The sequence below is a fragment of the Delphinapterus leucas genome, chromosome 1, assembly GCF_059928025.1.
Source record: "Delphinapterus leucas isolate spDelLeu-1000000601 "Yukka" chromosome 1, BTC_Dleu_Yukka2, whole genome shotgun sequence".
NCBI classification, from domain to species: domain Eukaryota; kingdom Metazoa; phylum Chordata; class Mammalia; order Artiodactyla; family Monodontidae; genus Delphinapterus; species Delphinapterus leucas.
In genome coordinates, this window is record NC_143129.1 from 65,517,011 (window position 1) to 65,538,400 (window position 21,390).

At 41.2% G+C, this 21,390-nt stretch overlaps 1 protein-coding gene across 9 annotated transcripts in view; it reads left to right on the forward strand.

The window, feature by feature from the left end:
* The first annotated feature begins 8,503 nt into the window (after window positions 1-8,503).
* SCYL3 (SCY1 like pseudokinase 3) overlaps window positions 8,504-21,390 on the forward strand; it is an 82,866-nt gene continuing 69,979 nt past the window's right edge. For 6 of the 9 annotated variants that reach the window (XR_016393163.1, XR_016393165.1, XM_089911300.1 and 3 more), the window contains exons 1-2: window positions 8,505-8,974; window positions 14,115-14,332. Coding sequence is in view for 7 of the 9 variants with exons in the window: in XM_089911300.1 (XP_089767426.1) it covers window positions 14,168-14,332 (165 nt within the window). In the remaining 2 variants the exon portion in view is untranslated. Of the gene's footprint in view, window positions 8,975-14,114; window positions 14,333-21,390 lie in introns of all 9 variants that reach the window. The other 3 variants (XM_089911314.1, XM_089911321.1, XM_022560149.3) reach the window with 3 other exon arrangements.

Below are 21,390 nucleotides of genomic sequence, written 5' to 3' on the forward strand. Positions count from 1 at the left end.
AGTGCTCCCTGAGACTGACATGCTGTGAAAATACTTGGAGCCCAAACATCCCAGCTGTCTCAGCTGAGCTGCCCACCCCAACCCAGCTGACATATCACCAAAACTCAGTTATGTGAAGGAGCCCAAGTAAGTCCAAAAGAAGGAACTCCCAATCAACCGAAAAACTGAAAAATGATAAATTGATGTTGTATTAAGCCTGTGAGTTTTGGGCTGATGTGGCCGATTGTGTTTTCCAATGATGGCCCCTCTGATATATCCCATCCCACACGCTCATCTAACAAAGTGATATTGACACTCCCCCCATCTAGTAATGGAGTCTATGTCCCCTCCCCTTGAGCCTGGGTTTCAACCAACTGCGTTAAGCCGAAGTGATGCTACATGACTTCCTAGGCTGTCATAAAAGTACTTTCACTTCTGCCTTGTTCTCTTGGAACCAGCTGCCATGCCTTGAGAGGGTCCAGCCACATGGAGAGGCCAGGTATAGGGGTTGCAGGAGATGGTCCCATCTGAGGTCCCTGCAGACAGGTAGGTTCAACAGCTAGAGGTGAATAAGCCTTCAGAGGATTCCAGCCTCCCCCACACCCCCTGCCCTCAACCCCCCGCAGAGGACACCACATGAGCCAAGATGAGCTGCCCTGCCAAGCCCTGCTCAAACCCTTACAGATTTGTGAGAAAAAAGAAAAATGTTGCTGTTTGAAGCTCTTAAATTTGTGATGGTTTGTTACGCAGCAATTGATAACTGATATAAATTATATCAGAGAGTGATATATATAAAGGCCTATAAAAATGCTTCAAATCACAAGTACTAAGACTTCCTTAAACCTTTCACTTTCTCTCCACATCTACTACCAGCACTAGTATTTGCCACAGATAGGAAGACTGTGAGTCCATGAGAGTTGTTACCTAAATGAAGAACAATCAAGAACAACAACATACCACCCTGTAGAGTGACTATTTTAATTCATTTCCCAGCAAAGTTATCAATTCCTATAAATCATGATCTCTCAAGGCCATTTAGAAATATTTTGATTACCAGAGGTCCAACATATGGGGCTTTGCAGTATAAAATACTTGTGTGTGATCCTCATGACCGCTCAATATAGAAACCCTGCAGTTGATTAACTTGTGAGAAGAAATGTTTAGCGCGCACTTAACTTCCTCTACTCTTTTCTCCTCCAGGCCTCTTAATCTTGTTTGGCTGGTAGTTTGGGAAACTGAAGTAAGTGAATCTGGAATCTGGAAGTTGGTAACTGCTACTTAAAAGCAAAATAAATACCTCTTATGAGGTCAGTTCTTTTTCCTCCTTACCTGCAAGTTACCAGTGTCTCAAGTCTGCTGCTGTGTCATCAGCACTGGGCTAGGGAGTGATTGTGAAATTGAACCCCAGAGAGCATGAGTATTATTGTTTGCACCAGGTGGAACATGGAGCTGCACATTAAGGCCTAGAGTCCAGGAGGGCAAGTTAAAGAGGCATTGAAACTTCTCAGTTTAGCTTAACTTTCAGGGCTCATTTATTTCCAATCCTGGGCCGAAGGAATCCATTTTAATTCAGTGATTTCAGAAAGGAGACCCCTAATTTTGGAAAGGAGCTCAAAGGGATCTGCAAACCCCAGAAATGCAGTGAAATACTTTGAAAATGGAAGCCCAGCCTATCAATCATATCTCATTGAAATCAGTTAAGTCTAACCACTTGCTTTGTTTTTTAACATTCCTAATGTTGTCTTTATGACTATCCCCAATTAATATTCTATTTTTGTCACACTTGACTTTTAGTAACATAGAATATGACATAAGGCACCTACCGATACAGAGTTCCCTTTTGTTACAACTGCTGACAACAACTTGATGAGTATGATATCCGTCCTCCTTCATGTGCAGGTTTGTCCATGCTCACACGTATTATATGGGCATTTTTAATTGAGAAAAAAATTCACACACCATAAAAGGCATCATTTTAAAATGTACAATTCAGTGGTTATTAATATAGTCATCAGTTGTGCAACCATCACCACTATCTAATTCCAGAACATTTTCATCAACCTGAAAAGAAACCCTGTACCAATTAGCATCCACTCCCCCTTCCCCTCTACCTCCAACCCATGGCAACCACTAATCTACTTTCTGTCTCTGTGGATTTACCTGTCCTGGATATTTCATATAAATGGAATCATAATATATGGGCTTCTGTGTTTGGCTTCTTTTACATAGAATAAAGTATTCACAGTCCTGTATGTTCTAGTATGTGTCAGCACAGATCTTCCTCGACTTACCATGGGGTTACATCCAGATAAACCCATCATAACTTGAAAATATCATAAGTGGAAAATATATTCGATGCACTTAACCTACTGACGATCACGGCTTAGCCTAGCCTGCCTTAAACATGCTCAGAACACTTACATTAGCCTACAATTGGGCAAAATCATCTAACACAAAGCCTATTTTATAATAAAGTGTTGAGTATCTCATGTAATTTATTGAATACTGTACTGATGTAAGACTACAAGAGCTTCCAATCTAAGTTTACATTTCAGTTCCTTATTCCTTTATTAAATTATCTTTAAAATTACAAAAGTAATCTATGCTCACTATATCACAAAAAACACAAAACATGCAGGTATATCATGAAAAAAAGTAATTCCATCTCCCTACCCCACACAGTGACTATCAAAACAGACTAGTATCTATCTTTCCACACTTCCATTCACCATTCATCAATAAATGCTTGTTGACAACCTACAATGAAGGTTAGATCAATGAACAAAACAAAGATTATTTCCCTTGTGGAACTTATATTACAGCAGAGGAGAAAGAAGCCATTTAAATATAATTGTTTAAAAAGATAGAATGGGGTCTCTCAGGTAAATATGAGTCACATGTTCAGGCTTTGAAGCCCTAAGGCCATGGAAAGGCAAAGGTTCAAGAATGAAAGGAATGAGAACTCTGATGAAAAAAGCCAGGCCCCCTGGGGTCTGGACCAGTCACAGAACAGCAATAACAGGATGTAATAGTGTTTGAATGTTTGACATGTGGTAGCCCTTTACATGCTTTACCTAATCTAACCCTCACAAACACAAGTGGGTACTACTTTAATCCTTATTTTGCAGCTGAGAACATGGAGGTTGAGTAAAATGAATTTGCCCAAGAATACTCCAGACAGTGAGCAGCAAAAGTGGGCTCAAACCAAGATCTGCTAACATTGGAGCCTGCCATATTGGAAGAAAGTATGCAATGAGGTTGAAAATAGTCTTAGTGAGAGCAAAACAGGGAACTAGCTAGACGGGATCTGGTCATAAAGTGGTGCTGTGATTTTGAAAATGATGCACAGTTGAGACTGTAGGGTATGACCTGAGAAAGGCTCGTGTTTCTCCTAGACACATCTCTGAAGGGTGGCCACAGATGGTCGTGCATACTAGATTCTAGTGTCTGGTCCTCAGCTTTGCTGGATTGGAATTGAGAGTTTGGACACCAGCTATGATCAAGTTCTAGGAGAAAAAAAATAATAAACTCAAAAAAGACTGATGCATATAAGAGCAAGAAGCAAGAGACTTTCCTGGTGGCGCAGTGGTTAAGAATCCACCTTCCAAAGCAGGGGACACAGGTTCAGTCCCTGGTCCTGGAAGATCCCATATGCTGCAGAGAAACTAAGCCCATGCACCACAACTACTGAGCCTGCGCTCTAGAGTCCACGAGCCACAACTACTGAGCCCGTGTGCCACAACTACTGAAGCCTGAGTGCCTAGAGCCCAAGCTCCACAACGAGAAGCCACTGCAATGAGAAGCCTGTGCACCTCAATGAAGAGTAGCCCCTGCTCATGGCAACTAGAGAAAGCTCATGTGCAACAGTGAAGACCCAACACAGCAAAAAATTAATTAATTTAAAAAAAAAGCAAGAAGTAATTTATTAATTTACAAAGAGAAGTAGAACCAGAAAGTATGAATACCTAGTTAGCGTGCACTCATGAGTGTGGCTCATATAGGCTCCTGAGAGCCAACTGTTAAATGTTCAGAAAATTTGGAAGCCAGTTGTTAAACATAGCCCTTGTTAAAAATTAAATTACATAAACTCATTATTAAATAGATTATATTTTTAAAGGTAAGAAAGACTAAGAACTCATCACTTAAAACTTATTTTACTATATTATATTATTATCTATGCTCAGAGGTTATTTACATCTTTTATAGCTCTATGATGGAAATACTATATAATGTTGGAGCACATTTCTTCCCAACTCTGCATTCAGTTATGTCATATTGGTACCTTGAAGTTGGCCATGGTGGGAATATTTACACTATAGAAATCAGCAAATGCTACAAATCAGGACTTTGTTTAATGTTTTGTTGATTGTCTAGAGTTAATAAAGTGATGAAGAATGTTAATAACAATGCAAATTAAACTTAAAAGTCTTTCTTGACCTACATTAGAAATTGAGGAAATATTCTTCTAGTATTCAAAAATATTACTGGTTTCAGCATAGAAGATAACTCACAACCAATATTGCCTTTCTTGTTTCATTTTCATCTTAACTGTTAATATAAATGAAAATAGTAACCACCTTTCACATCAAAACTACACTCATTCACCAGTTGCAACCATAGGTTGACCATGAACACAAGAGTATAGCAAAAATCAATGAAAGCATACTGTGAGAATCAACTGGTTATATGGAATCTACAGTAAAGAATATTATATATGGACAAAGAATCTTACACAGAGAGGCAGTAGTCTCTAAATTTATTTGTTCAGATACTGTGTTGTGTTATAGTTGTTTTTCTCTGTGTTGAGTATAGCTGAATCATACAGCATATCAGGATATTTACAACTTGATGAGACCATGATGCCCCAATTTTTATCTCCTGTCTGGGCCTCTGCAGTGATTCTTCAAACCTTTATAGCCATCAGCTGACTTGATAGCTCCACTTGGATGTTTAACAGGTTCTGCAAACTTGTTATTGTTTCACCATGCATCCAATTGCTAGAGCCAAACCCAAGGCAGCAATCTTGATCCCTTACTTCACTTCCTCTTACCAGCTAATACCATTCATTCTATGTCTTAGTGGGCTTGCACTGCCCAAACAAAATACCATAGACTCAGGGGTTTAAACACCAGACATTTGTATCTTCACAGTTCTAGTGAGAGCTCTCTTCCTGGCTTGCAGATGACTGCCTTCTCACCCTGTCCTCATGTGGCAGAGATAGAGAGAGAGCACGCTCTCCAGTGTCTCTTCTTATAAAGGCACTAATCCCATTATGAGGATAACACCCTCAAAACCTCACCTAACCCTAACTATTTACCAAAGGCCCATCCCAAAATGGGGTTAGGGCTTCAATACATGAATTAGGGTTTAGGACTTCAATATCTAGATTTGGTGATGGTAGTTGCGGGGTGGAGTTGGGGGTACACAGTTCAGTCCATAGCCCTCTATTCCAAAATATATTTCTGACTACTTAAGTCCATCTCTATTCCTTGTCCTGTAGCCCAAGTCACTATTATTCCCCACATAGACTATTGCTAAAGTCTCCTAACCCGTCTCCTTGCTGCCTTTCTCTCTTCTTATGATCCATTCTCCATATAATGGCCAGTGTGAGTTTTTAAAACTGTAGACTAGATTGTTACTCTCTTGCTTAGAATCCTCAGTGGTTTCCAAAAACGCCTTCCCATGACCCTCAAGCCCCAGCCTGTCCTAGTGGCCTCTTCGTGAACACTCTCCCCTTTACTTACTACACTCCAGCCACACTGGCCCTCTTCCTGTTCCTTAAACACATCAAGCTAGTTCCTGCCTTGGAATGTTTTCCGTTGCTGTCTCTGTGCCATAGATCTTCACATAATCATCATTCAGTGTTAGATCAAACATCACCTTTTCAAAAAGGCCATCTTTGGAGATCCGTCTAAAATAACTCCCTTTCCTCTCCTGTCTTCCCCCTTACCCTATTACTCTCTATCACATTGGGGTGGCAGTACTGTATAATGGTTAAGAAAATGAAATCTGTAGGCAAACTACTCCATGCCGTTACCAGCTGTGTGACTTTGGTCAGCTTACCTAACCTTTCTGTGCGTAAGTTTTCTCATGGGTAAAGTGGGATTTATGTACAGCTTAAATGAATTAACGCACAGTAAATACTCAACACGTGTTAGCTGCTATTATTACCTTGTTTTATTTTTTTCATGGAATTTACCATTATCTGAATTTATCTTTATTCGTTTATATATCGTCTATCTCTCCCCTTATGGCTGCCCCCACCCTCCACCGCCCCTCCAAGACGGGAGGTCTGTGAGGGCAGGAAATTTATCTTGTTTTGTTTGCTGTGATATTTCCCCAGTCTCTAGAGCAGAGGCTGGCATATAGTGAGCACTTCTAAAGTATATACAATTGTCAGAAAAGCCTCAGAGTAACCAGGGAAGTGTAGAGTCATTTAGCTCATACTCAGCTTCACACACAGTAGATTGAAACTTATTTGCTGGTGGTGGCACAGGGCACTTCAAAAAACGAAAGTAACATTCCTAGCACTAAGCTACTAGCACCTCCTCAATCACTTAAAAAGAAAAGTTTTATTTGGGCCCCTCAAAGAACCCACTTTTCTGCAATGACTGTTATCTTTTTCCTCCTTCTTTTCTTAGTGGTCAGCACTGGGCATGGCTCAGAAAAGGTGTGTCAAATATCCGTGGAATAAACATAGTCTGTAACATAAGGTTGTAAGTTCTATAACATTTGCATAGTGTTTACAGCTTACAAAGCAGGCCAATATTCCTTACAACATGGGTATCATGATGTCTGTGATCGACTTTAAATTTCTTCAGGACAGTGTAATATTCTGTGTGGGTCATTTGGTTGAAGCTATGCCCTAGAAGTTGCTGGCATTCTAGTATTAGGAATCCACACTCCAGGAGTAGTTAGCTAGCATCATACCAGAAAGGTCACATTCCAGAGATGGAGCTACAAATACTTTAGTCACCTTGACCTCTGATGACACCAGATGTTTGCTAATTATCAGAGTGAGTGCCAGAAATGGCTTTTGATTGACAAAAATAACAGCTTATTAATTATCATGATGAATACTAGAGATGAGCTCTCAAAAGAATGCTCTCCACTCCTGAATAAACAGGGTGAGCTTTTGATTGACAAAAATAACAGCTTATTAATTATCATGATGAATACTAGAGATGAGCTCTCAAAAGAATGCTCTCCACTCCTGAATAAACAGGGTGAGCACTAAAAATTCGAGTCCTCAGCCTTTGGAGATGCCACCTGAGGCTTCATCGCTATTGGTCCTGGCTCTACCACGGGTCTGGAAGGTTTCTGGTTGCCAGATGCTGGCGGTAACTATGATGATAACAGAATCCTGCCTCTGCAGCCCTGTACTTCTGTTTCTCAGCTTTCTAGTGCAAGGTGGTGGTCAAACCATTTACAACTGCACCCTCCAATACTGTAATCTTTATCTACATGTGAATTTTGAGCATTGACATATGGTCAGTTTAAATTGTAAAACATACATATCAGATTTTGAAGACAGTACAAAAAATGTAAAATATCTCATTAATTATTTTTTATTTTGGGTACGTGTTTAAATGACAACCTTGTGGCTATGTGTTAAAATATAATACTAAAATTGACCCCACCTCATTCTTTTTACTGTTTTTGTTGTTGTTGTTGTTGTTGTTGTCGTTTTTGTTTTTTTGGCTGTGCCAGGTGGCATGCAGGATCTTAGTTCCCCCACCAGGGATGGAAGCCATGCCCCCTTGCAGTGTGAGCTCAGAGCCTTAACCACGGGACCACCAGGGAAGCCCCTCTTTTCACTGTTTTAAATATGGCTACCAGAAAAATTTAAATTACATATGTGGCTGAAATTATATTTCTATAGGACAGTGCTGACCTAGGACGGAGAGCTCGACTTTCAACAAGCTAATAGGACAGATTAAATACTATTTGTGCCTGCTTTCTAATAAATATTCATTTCTGAATAAGGGACAAAATTGGGTTTGATATTTGCTTTCACTTAATCTAGTGAAGAAATTGTGGGATCCTTATCCATACTGTAACAGACCAGAAAGAATTTAAAACTTTTAGGTGATCAAGTGATTTAGGTCATCTGTGAACTGTGAGGTTGTAAAAGCATTAAATAGTAGCGATGACTACTACTAGGCTCACATACAAGATAACAGAGAAAATATACTGGGTTTGAGCCATGTAGTTTTAAAACTATCACGTATATTCATTCTATTCGCACAACACCCTATTAAGTAGAAACCGTCAATATTAATAATAAGAACTATTAATATTAATAGTCCCAATTTGACTCTCCGCTGGTTTAAACATAACTTCACAATTCCCATTTGAAAGGGCTTCAGCCGGAATCACTTCTACCTCTGCCAGCTTCAGTAGCGGATCCGTACGACTTCCGCCCACGCAGCGCAGCCAATCAGGGCTGCGGGGTGAGCGGCGTCACTCTCCCAAAAGTCCTCGCCAATTCCCAGAGTACTCCTATTCTCCGTCCTGCCCCTTTTCTATTTGTCAGAGGCGACCGGCGGCCATTTTAGGTTCGGGCGGAAATCCAGTTAAGACCGTGCGGTTAAAAGGCTGAAAATTAAAATCAAGGCAAACTTGCACGTTCAACTCAGAGCCCAAGAAAAGAGACATCTTCACTGACCAACTAGGCGGCTGGGGACAGAGAGTGAACCGCTGGGCCGGCACCGCCGCCCATACTCAAGATGGCACCGGCCTGAGAATCACCGGCGAGGCCTCCTCATCTCGGTTCCGGTCTTTCGCCCCAGTGGTGGCGTTGTAGGGCTGAAGGCTGGCATCCTGTCCGGCTTCCGGACCCGTCTCTATGGTGCCGGAGAGACCGGACCTCAGAAGATTGTGGGTGTAGTGGCCAGAGTATCACGGGGGAGGCGAGGGTGATTGGTGTCAACAGGGGGCGAAGAGGGGACCGAAGCTAAGATCCTCGGCCGCCTCCCCCGCCGCCCTCCCACAGGTAACAGGCAGCCCCGCGCTGCGTCCTCCGTCAGTGCGGGCCTGGGCCGCTGGGGAGGGGGCCGGGCCGGGAGCGAGGCGCGGGGGTGGGGGGTAGGGAACGCGCGCCCCGCTTGCGGGTCCGCGCTTGGGGCCCGCTCGTGGGCGAGCTCGGCGTGGTGTCGCTGCCGGTTGAGCTCTGCTCCCCACCTCAGTGCAGTCTCCTCCTGCTTTTTGCGGGGCGCCCTGCTAACCTGGGCTTCGCGGGCGACCCCCGCCCGGGGCGGCGCTGGCGGCCGGAGCTGTCGAAGGAAGCCGCGGAGCCCGGCCTCGCGGGCAGGTGTGGAAGGTGAGGGGCCAGCTAAGCGGGAGCGCCGCCACCGCCCCTCAGAGACCCCGGGGAGTCGCGGTCAGACCCCGCTGGCCCCCAACCCCCGCGCCCGGGCCGTCCTCCTTGCCGCGGGGAGGGCGAGTGTGAGCGGCGGGGCCGAGCCGCGGGGAGCCTGGGGTTGCGCCCGCGCTGGGATACTGCCTTCATTCTCGATCCGAGACCAGTGCCAGGCCCCCAGAGGCCCAGCTGGTTCTTGTCTTTGGGTAGTGCATTTTGTTTAGAATGAAGATGAAACAGTTCTGGGAAAATCGTATGTAGGAAACCGTGTGAATACTCAGAATTGGGTCCTGAATTTTGGAATCCCTGTGTGCATACCCACATAACATCCCATGTCTTAGCAGAAATCATACGTAGTTCTTTCGGTACGCAAAGGCTTCATAATGTATCGCCGGATTGAGTTCAATATAGGGAATATATACGTGAAACAGAGCAAAGCAAAGGGCTCGAAGTCATGTTATCACTAGATAACGAAATACCAATCAATACCGGGTGTCCTTTGAACTCACAGTGCAAGCCCTTATCGTTGAAACTTCCAAGCTGAGGGAGCTAGGGTAACGATCATCTCAGTTACTTGCTGTGAAAAGAACAGAGGAAGAGAGAGTTCCCCAGAGGACACTGATTTCTTAGTTTAGTGTATGAGTTGCCCAGTGACCTAGACAAGGGCTTTTAGTCCCACAGGTGGCCCAGAAACTTGATGTGCTGCCCAAGGAAGCAAAAGGGTGGAGGAAGATAGGTGAACAACATTTTAAAGAGAAGACCATGATGCGTATTCAAGTCAGAAACTGTGTACCCCACATTTTATTATAGAGTGGAGATGGTAAACTCTGCAAAATACCCATGCTAATATTAAAATATCCTTTTCTGCCTTTTTGTGACTTTTTAATTTCAAAGTTAAACGATTTGGTGTTTTCCCCTTTACTCCTTAAAACAAAAAAGAGTATTTTGGAAGTCCAGGTGTTATTGTTTATCAGTATTACATTTCAGTAAGGCCATTTAGCTGAATTATCATTTTTAAAGCACTGTTGATAGCAACCGTTTTTGTGCCTCTTAGGGTACAGTTTTGTGAAATTAAGAATTACTGCTTTAAGACCATCAGATTGCAGTCAACAGCACATCTTTTTTTTTTTTGCCGTACGCGGGCCTCTCTCTGTTGTGGCCTCTTCCGTTGCGGAGCACAGGCTCCGGACGCGCAGGCTCAGCGGCCATGGCTCACGGGCCTAGCCGCTCCGCGGCATGTGGGTCTTCCCGGACCGGGGCACAAACCCGTGTCCCCTGCATCGGCCGGCGGACTCTTAACCACTGCGCCACCAGGGAAGCCCAACAGCACATCTTATTATTTCCCCCCTAATGAAGTTTTCACTGGACATAGGCTATAACCCAGCTACTCTGTAAGCATTGCAGGATGGTATCAGTAGACTTCTGTCAACATTAATCATGCTTTCAAACCAATAAAATGTCAGCCTTTTGAGTTCTCACAAGGAAGGGGTTCATTCCTTTAAATTTTTAAGTGGCATTTCTTGGGGTCTTAGACCCAAATACATACTGCTAAGAAAAACTGTCAGTTTTAACCTCTTCCTAAATTTTTTATAACCCTATATTGTTAATGATCTTATAGTGGAATTCAGAATATTAAATGAAAGGTTAATAGGTGTTGTAAGGCCCAGTATTCCCACAAGAAGGTATTTTGCTATTTAGAAATGACTAAGCTCATTGATTGTCCATTGCTGTACCTCTGCTGACTGCCATTCATTCAGCCAGAGCGTGTCCCTGACTCTTGGGACCATTTTATCTCCTTTGGAGAGTAATATTAAAGCTAAGTGAATGGCATGATTTTCTGCCAAGATTATTTTCTTGCAGCAATTCCTTATGTGTGGATTTTGGAAAGCTGTATTTTGTGGCTAAGAGAGAGAAGGAAGTTAGACTAGCTTCAGATATACACTTTTCGAAGTAGCATTTCTCTAGCGCCTTCCTTTAGTCTGACTGGTTTTTCAGACAAGAGGAGTTAAAAAGAACTCCTGCTTATGAAATGGCAGTTGGTTTCAAAGAACATGGACCCATTCAGGCTACCTCAGGTGTGCCTCAGGCTACCCATGATTGTAAGGGTGGCAGTGAGGCAGTGGATTTGAAGCTGGGCTTCTTGTAGCCTCGAGTTGGAGTAGTAATGTGACTCTCTAAATCTAAGTTACTCTCCCAGTGTTTGCTTTTCCTTCTCCTGCTGCCAGCTGGCTTCCTCTGTACTTGCCAGGTTTCTGCTTTTACATGGCTTTGGCTTGCCATAGCCCTGACTCTACCTTATGGCATCCTTTTACCTTCAGCTGTGCTGCTAACAGACAAAAATATCTCACGTTCATTCAGATTCCTGGGGCAGACAGTGATTGTCCAGCTTAGCTCTTCATCCAGGTCATGAGTCCTAGAGATGGCTAATGTGTGATTTGACTGCCCTTTGGCCCAGGGTAGGCACCTGACCCATAAAGTGTGCCCAAGAAGAAGGCAGGTGCTAAACATGACCCTCCCGACTGGGGTGGGAAGTGGGAGGTTGCTGCAGGCACCACACCATCTCCAGAATAGGGGAATTAACGGTAGTTGCTTTTCTCCAAGATCCTACATAAATGCTAATTTTATTTGTAGTCCCAGTAGAAAGGTGAGTGTTACATACACAGGTGACCCTTGAACAACATGGGTTTGAACTGCACATGTCCATTTATATGCAGATTTTTTTCAATAAATATGCACTGCAGTACTTCACGATCTGCAGTTAGTTGAATCCCCTGTGTTGTTTGAATCCACAGATGTGGAACTGCAGGTGTGGAGGATCAACTGTAAAGTTATACTCACATTTTTGACTGAGAGGGTGTTGGTGCCCTTAACCCCTGCGTTTTTTAAGGGTCAGCTGTAGTTGAGATACTTTTTAATACTGTTTTTCGTTTTTTTTTTTTTTTTACTTTATTATTCTTAAGAAAGAGAAATTGCTTGGCAGGTAGGAACTCAGTGAATTTGTTACAAATCCAGCTTAGTTCTTATCCTCAGAAACATTCTTGGGTTTAAAAAAAAAAAATCAATTTTAGGTAGCTTTAGCCCTTATACGTGTTGTGTTCCTTATTCAGTGGCGTATGTGGGTCTGTAGGCCCTTGAAATTCTCTGTTTGGGGTATCTGTTTTGAGCAGCATTACATACTCTGATAACCTTGTAAGCATTGTATGGAACTTCACCAAAGTGGAAAAAAATCCAAATAGAAGGCCAGTATATAATGATTCTTGGGTTTATATTTACCCAAAGGATACAGATTTTAAACTGAATTTTTTTAAAGATCCACATAAAATTTGGGGCTGTTTTTTAGAACTAGCAACTTGTTTACCACACTGCCAGAGTTAGTAAGAACTCTTTTTATCTTTTATTTTTTAAATAATGGTAAAGCCAGAACTGAAAACTGACTGCCACAAACTTTTCAGACATGTGTTGTTTGGCCTGTACAGGTTTAAAAACATTTGAGCCAATGTTGGAAAATAGGAAATTTCCACATAATTATTCAGGCTCGTGGCTCTTTATGGTAAATGGTGTGACCTGCCAACTCTGAAATGGCAGTCCTGGTTGGAACCTTGTGATGGTGGCTCCCGTCAGAGTGCAAGCCCAGTCAGTAGGTGCCTGTGCACACAGTAGGCCTTTTGCTATTCCACCAATACTGCTGCATTGCTGTGCATTGTCTTTTGTAACCATGTGAGTTTGTATCCCTGTTGTAAAGAAAGATATGCTCTTTCATGGAAGATTTGGGAGGTGCAGGCAAATGTATGTCTATGTTTGTATATATATGTGAATCATCCATGATCTGATGCCCACAACAAACCTCTGTTGATACTTTACATATTTTTTTCTTGTGTGTGTGTGTGTGTATGCATGTGTACGTATATATATAGATAGCTATAGATCCCTCATCACTATAATCATAATCCAAATACTGAATATATCCATTCTCCCCAAAGTTTCCTTATACCCTTTTGTAATCCTTTCCTCTCCTGTGGCCCCTCTAACTGCCCTCACCCCAGGCAACCACTGATCTATTTTCTGTCATTATATAGTAGTTTGCATTTTCTGGAATCTCATGTACATGTGGGTTGTCTTTTTAACATTTGAGATTATACAATTTTGCATTTTCCCCTTTTTAGCCTAACTCTGAAGACAGTTACGGGATTGTACTTTTTCTGATGTTTATTGTCATTTGCGTTCAATGAGTAGTCTGTTTCCTTTCCCATTAATCCACAGGTGTTTTAGTGTTTTCTTGGTTTATATGCACTCTCCATTTGTTAACATGTTTTTCATCATTTTAGAAATATTCTCCAGTTCGTATTGTTTTCCTTAGAATTGTAGGTTATTTTAGACATGCAGAAGTTCATCATCTTTGAGTGATCGAGTTTTGCGACGCTTTCCTCTGCGAGGCAGGACATGACGGGTTTTAGGGAGCAGGAGAGCTCTTACTCTGTATTCGATCGCGTTTCCACTGCGACGGTTCTGCGTGTGCGCAGTGGGGGGTTGGGAGCAGCGGCAACCACGCGTGTCTGTTTGGTTAAGTGTATTTTCTCTAGAGCTGAAAGTTGTTAATTGACAAGCATTGCAGGTAATTTGCTGAACATTTACTATTTCTGTTGTCAAACAGCCTACTTTATGAGGGTTGTAGGAACTAGTAGGTTTGAGTGCCTGGGCCTGGGTACTCGGCTATCTCTGGCTCATGGATCAGATAGAGACTCAATGTTAGGAAATGCTTTCTGTTTTCTTTCAGGTCTGCTTGGCTTTGAGGAGGAGCTGCAGCACCCCTGCCTCACAGCCTAAGGGATGGGCTCAGAGAACAGCGCTTTGAAGAGCTATGCCCTGAAGGAACCACCATTCACCTTACCCTCTGGACTTGCTGTTTACCCCGCTATATTGCAGGATGGCAAATTCGCTTCGGTTTTTGTGTATAAGAGAGAAAACGAAGACAAGGTTAATAAAGCTGCCAAGGTACTGTAATAGGTGACTACCTAATAGTTAGTACTTTTTACTGTCATCTTGTTTTCTATTAAAATATGAAATTAATAAACTTCAAAGGGGGTAGGTCATAAGGAATAGTATTTTTATTCATGTCCTTTAAAAATATAGTTGCCTTTTCTTCACGGGAATGTCTCCAACTTGCACAACAAGGTCAAGTACCATAGGTAAGCCAAAAGCTTTATGCAATTCAGCGTGATAGCTCTTATCATCCTATTTTTTTTTAGTAAGAAAGTTTGGGAGGTGATTTTACATGGCTCATAGAAGATAAAGGGACTTAATCTAGCTTAGGAAAAATGCTGTTAAGTATGGGCAACATATTAATTGGTGTATTGAGGGTGGACCTGGAAATGAAATATTTTAGGAACTGTAGCTACTGTTTTTTTCTTTTCCTGAGGCATTTTGATGCTCCCAGAAAGAATGTGAAACTGGAATGTGGGACTGGATGCCCCGGAAAGAATGTGACCTTGGCTCTAGTTCTTGCTGAGGGAGCTTAGAGCGTTAACTTCTGGTGGCTTCAGTTTCCTCCTGCCTCACACCTCCTAAGTGCTCCTCCGGGTAAAGGGTGCCAGTGCCATGCTGGCTGACCTGCTGTCAGGGGACCCTGGCCTCTTATTAGAAAAAGTGATTCCTCTTTGGAATATAATTCAAGAAAACAGCCCTAGGTGTCTTTTCAAATTTAGTGAAAACAAAGGTATTAGGTGATATTTCCTTGGATAGCTAGCTGCTTCTTTGGGTATTCAGGCATTCAGATTATCTTCAGGAAGGTTCTAAAAAGGCACGCATTAATTAACTCTTCTTTGTTTACTATGGCAGGCATACTTTTCAGATTGATTTGGTATCTTTATTTTGTTAGAGTTATGATCTGTACCTTGAGTCACTTTGTACTATCAACAAGAATGAAACATTGATATCTATTTCATAGGTCTGTTTAAATGGTTTGTGCCTTTTTTATGATTATAAAGGGCTATGTTATAATATGTAATATTAGTAATATAATTTTGGCATTTTGTTTGTCACGCCGGTTCATTATTTGATGTCTCTGATCAGGCATGAAGTTAACAGTTGTAAGGTGGTTCCTGAGGAAAATGTTCCTCTCAGGATGCATTTTCCATTAATGGACTGTGGTAAAAAGTATAGCTGGCTGTTGTATTGCTAAGTAATTGTGCTTTTTGGTAAGACTACATGTTTGTCTCTTTTCCATCCCAACTAGGAATTGTTAATAATTTTTTTTGTGATTTTGCAAAAGATAAAATGCCTTGCCTCCCTGTTTTATTAACTGTATGTACAGTTAATATCTGACATACTTCCTGTTATTTTCATTTGATAAGGTTGCACTTTTTTTAGTAATAATTTAGAGCGACTGTTACTAGTTAAGTACTAGCGATTTACAATTCTTAGGGTTTTTTTCATAAGACCATAAGATTTTTGAAAATTACATTAACCTTTATGGTGTATGTACTACCAAGAAAGTAGAACAACACAGGTCAGAAAGGTTCTACAGGAAAAAAACAAAGACCTGCGCTCAATGTTTGAGGACTTCCGTGCTGTAGGAATTGCAGAGCTTGAGAGGGAGGATTTTTTCCCCCTTGGTATCTGCATACTCTTCTGAGCCATGACTGAGCCTTTTCAAGTAGTTCACACTTGTCTCTTATGTTCTTCAGGCCATTATGTGGCTTTGAATACCTGAGCTATGAATCTGAGAAATTTGAAATGGCAACAAAACGATAAGGAGTTTAGATGTAGGTTACAGTACTTGAGAAATGTATGGCATTGCGTCAGGTTTTAGGAACTTGATTTCTGAGATACCTGAAGTATTAAAACACCATAGGTAGCTTGCTTTCACTTTCTCTAGAGTTCAGGCTCCTAGTTCTACCACTGATAGTTCTAATGACCGTTTCAAGCAGGTATAGCAGTGTTTTCCTTACCAAATATTGTTAGGTAGCGATTATACTCTTCCTCCACTGTTGTAAATAAAAAATAACAATCACAGCACACTGTTCAACCTCTGAAAAAAGACAAAATGCAAGTATAACCTTTGGCCACAAAACAACATCAGAAATACTTCAAGTCCATCATATCTTCTCATCTTATCTTGAATTCATTAGCTACAATAGTATATAACTTTCTCACTGGTGATTATGACTCATTTCTAACTAATAGCCTATAAGGAATGATAAATCCTGAGTCAGAACTTGGTTACTGTGGTTTGCTATAATATAATCTAAGTGCTTAGTTAGGGCTTCATGGTGAGTACAGGCTCAAAGAATGATTCCTGGGTGTCTTTATACCAAGCAGCCACATCGGAGTAGGTATATAGATGCTATGTCAGTGCTCTGTTTAGTGCCTTAGGAGACATTATGCTCTTCTCCATGATGGGTTCAGGCTGCTTTGTGGAAAGGTTGGTCAACATATTTGAGAACCACATTGTGTGGGCACGAGAAAGAAATAGAAGGGGTGAATGCTGTGCTTGCATTCTGTTTGGAAGATGCTTTATTGCTCTTCCTTAAGTTGACATTTTCTTTCTGTTCCTCTCCCTCTCCAGTCCTTTTCTATGCTATTTACAACCCTCATTCCAGTAAATCAACTTCCCTACATAGTCAGCTTTTAAAAAAATGATTTCCTTCCCCTCATGATCAAAATCTGGTTCTCTTACAAGGCTTCTAAGCGTCAGCTGCTCAGAAGAACTTGGGAAGTATTCCCCCCTCCCTCAGGTATGATAGGGTCACCAGATGGAACTGGCCCTTTGCCAGCTCCCACCACAGTTTTCAGACTTCACAGTCTCATCCTTTCTTCTCTAAATATCTGTCAAAGCCTCTTGTCTGAACTCCAGATCTATATTTCCACCTGCCTATTGAATATCTCCACCTGGGTATTCCAGCAGCACCCAAATGCAGGCTTTCCAACATAGAAATCTTTTTTTTTTTTAACTTTTTATTTTATATCTAAGTATAGCCGATTAACAATGTTGCAATAATTTCAGGTGCACAGCAAAGGGACTCAGCCATACATATCCATGTATCCATTCTCCCCCAAACTCCCCTCCCATCCAGGCTGCCACATAACATTGAGTAGAGTTCCCTGTGCTATACAGTAGGTCCTTGTTGGTTATTTATTTTAAATATAGCATTGTGTACATGTCATCCCAAACTCCCTAACGATCCCTTCCCCCCTGGTAATCATAAGTTCTCTTAAGTCTGTGAGTCTGTTTCTGTTTTGTAAATAAGTTCATTTGTATCATTTCTTTTCCAATTCCGCATATAAGGGATATCATACTATATTTCTCTTTCTCCGTGTGACTTCACTCAGTATGACAATTTCTGGGTCCATCCATGTTGCTGCAAATGGCATTATTTCATTCTTTTTAATGGCTGAGTAATATTCCATTGTATATATGTACCACATCTTTATCCATTCCTCTGTTGATAGACATTTAGGTTGCTTCCACGTCTTGGCTGTTGTAAACAGTGCTGCAATGAACATTGGGGTGCATGTATCCTTTCGGACCATGTTTTTCTCCAGATACATGTCCAGGAGTGGGATTGCAGGGTCATATGGTAGCTCTGTGTTTAGTTTTTTAAGGAACAACGTAGAATTCTTTATTCCTTTCCCTTTCTGCATTTTATTCCTAGTTTATGATCTAACCTACAGGCAGTGGGCATTTAAAGACAGAGCATACTTACCATCTTTATCTCAGATTTGCATCTTAGGGGTACAAGGAAGAATATTTCTTCCTGAAGATTTCTTGCCCTCTAGTATAGGCATCTTGTTATTTTGTCATTATTTCTTTAACAGAGTAAAATTAAGGCTTTCTCCCTGTCTTAAAGCTTGCAAGTGAATTTGAGCTATAGTTAAGAACTACTACTTTGTGTTGTTTTCAAAGTGAAGTAGCAAATTAGAGGTAGAATGGTGATGAAAAGTTAAGCCCCTAAGGCTTGAATTAATTCTCCGGGTAGCTGAGTCATAACTGATTCCTGCAAAGTAGGGATAGTTCATATTCAAGACTAGAGTCACACACTTAACATCTCTGTGTGGGCATAGATAAGTATACATATTGGCACATTATCTAGTACTACTCATATTTAATAATAAAGGTCCTTACTCAGAATCCTTTTTCAAAGACCAGCACCTAGTACAGTGAATGAGATGTGATAGGCATTCAGTAACTTTGGGACAAATGCTTTCAAGTCACTCTCATCTGACAACAGTCACCTTTCTTCACCAGAACAAGAGCGATTTATGTCTTTAATTGATGTTCATTGAGAAAATATCCTAGTTACACTTAGCAAATACCTCTTGTTGTTCCCTCTGTTGTTTGGAGCAGGAGAAGCTTGGATCTATTTGATTAGTAACTGCTAACCTTTCCTGTGAATCTGTGCATAATTTTTTTTTTTTTTTTTTTTTGGCGGTACGTGGGCCTCTCACTGTTGTGGCCTCTCCCGTTGCGGAGCACAGGCTCTGGATGCGCAGGCTCAGCGGCCATGGCTCACTGGCCCAGCCGCTCCGCTGCATGTGGGATCTTCCCGGACCGGGGCACGAACCCGTGTCCCCTGCATTGGCAGGCGGACTCTCAAGCACTGTGCCACCAGGGAAGCCCTGTGCATAATTTTTGCATAACGTTGTGTGTGCCAAAGGGGAGTGACAAGTAAGGTTTTTGCTAAGTTAAGAGCTTTGTTCAGAATCATGCAAGAGTTATCCCGTTCTTCATTCAACAAACAAGAAGTCACTTCGGATAAAGAATTTTGCTGGTCATGTAAGATTAAAAGGATTAAACAGAAGCAAAATGGAACATATTATTTATTAATCAGGTGAACATTTATTGACTGTGTATTTTCATGCCAGCACTGGACCAGGTAGCATTCCTTCTGACTTACTAGTATGCCCTGAGTATTAGAAGGAGAATAAAAGAAGATTTAAAACCAAAGGAGAATAATTAGAGCCCTAGGACACAAAAGCTGAATGAAGACTTTTTCCTGAACAGGCGAAAATGAAGTATTTCATGTTTGGCTTGCAAATTATTTGAAATGTTTCTTATAATGAAAATATGAAAGAGGCTGCATAATTTTACTTAGAAACCACAGCTCCAAAGATACCTGTAGGAAGTTCTCTTCATTTAACACACACGCATTCAACCAACCTGCTAGCACAATTCTTGGCTTATCTGAGCCTTTGCTGTATTTATATGGGTATGTATGGATTGTTTTTAAAAGCTGATATACAAATTAATAGTTCATAATTGCTAGTTTAAAAAATTTTCTTAACTCTTTGTTGTTTATTAGAGTAAATCAGGGGAGGGTAACGCTTCCTTCTTAAGAATAAACAAAAAATTCTATCGGGGCTATCCCCAGAGTTGGCAAAATTTGAGATAAGAAAATAAATTGGGCAAATGAATCCACTCAGAAGATTCTCCTATGATCTTACCTGGGAGAAGTTTAATAGACAAGTGTGAGATGACTGATATAAAACTTGCACCAGTGCTGGGTTATGGGCTCTTAAACTATCCCATGTTCTTCTGAGATGTTTTGGAACATTCCAAACTAAGTGCTTATTTGTGAAAATGAAACCTGATATTATATTGGGGGCTGTTCTCCAAGTGAAATTTTCCATCAGTCTCCTCCCAATTCGATGATTGGTTTACAAGCCTTCCCCAATGTCCAGTGGATTGTACAGGGTACAGCTCAGAGATTTAAAGTCATGTAATTTCTTTTAGAAAAACTGGGTGATTTGTAAAGAAAACCACCAATCCAGCATTTAAGTTTTGCTGTAAATACATGATAAGATTACCTGGGTTGGGAATTTTGGCTTATGGATCTCCTAAATTACTCATGTCAAATTTTAGAGGATAAACAGCATGGGTGGAGATTGGAAAAATCTGGATCTGGTAAGTCTATCATAAAACCAACCAGGGAAGGAAAGCAACTCAACAGAATTAACCTCGGGTTCAGACACAAAATTGTTTTATATTTGTCATCCATCTGTGTATACTCTTTGCTAAGAAAATAGGACAAAGGAAAACGGTGTGTGTTTTGGGGGAGAATACTCCATATTAGGAGGTTCTAAAGTGGGTTATCCATACCCTAGGGATTGTGCAGTATGATTCATTGCCATTTGGGGAAAATATATCAAGAATGTCTATTTAAGTTTACCTTTAATCTTTTATTTTGGTACTTTATCTTTTTTTCCATTTATTTATTTTTGGCTGCGTTGGATCTTCATTGCTGCGCACGGGCTTTCTCTAGTTGCAGCGAGCAGGGGCTGCTCTTCGTTGGGGTGCGCGGGCTTCTCATTGCGGTGGCTTCTCTTTGTTGAGGAGCACAGGCTCTAGGTGTGCAGGATTCAGTAGTTGTGGCATGAGGGCTCAGTAGTTGTGGCTCGCGGGTTCAGTAGTTGTGGTGCACGGGCTTAGTTGCTCTGTGGCATGTGGGATCTTCCCAGACCACGGCTTGAACCTGTGTCCCCTGCATTGGCAGGTGGATTCACAACCACTACGCCACCACTGGTACTTTCTATTTTGTGGGTGTTTTATAGTAGTATATGTATTTTATATATAAACATATATATACAAAATATATATTACACATTCATATATATTATGCATAAGCTACATATTTAACCTTTTTACTGGTGTGAAGTGTGTGAACAAAAACCTTTGACGATCACTTTTCTAGATGATAAAAAGTTTTAAAGATCGTTAAATATTTTAGTATTTTTTAGTATTCCATTTTAATTTATCTTGACTTGGGGTCTGTATTTCTTTATTTTTTTAAAATGGTTGCACTAAGGACTTCAGTATACATAATTAACTTTTAATAGTCTACTTTAGGTTAGTATTGTACCACAGTCAAATAAAATGTAGAAGCCTTGGAATCATATAGGTGTCTCCAGCCCCCAACCCTGCCGTTCTTTGGTTACATATATATCAACTGTATGTGCACACTAGCACACAGGCATACATATACATCACACACATTGAAAACCTCACCAGGCAGTGTTACAATATTTACTTTACGTAGGTGTCTATATTTTAAGTA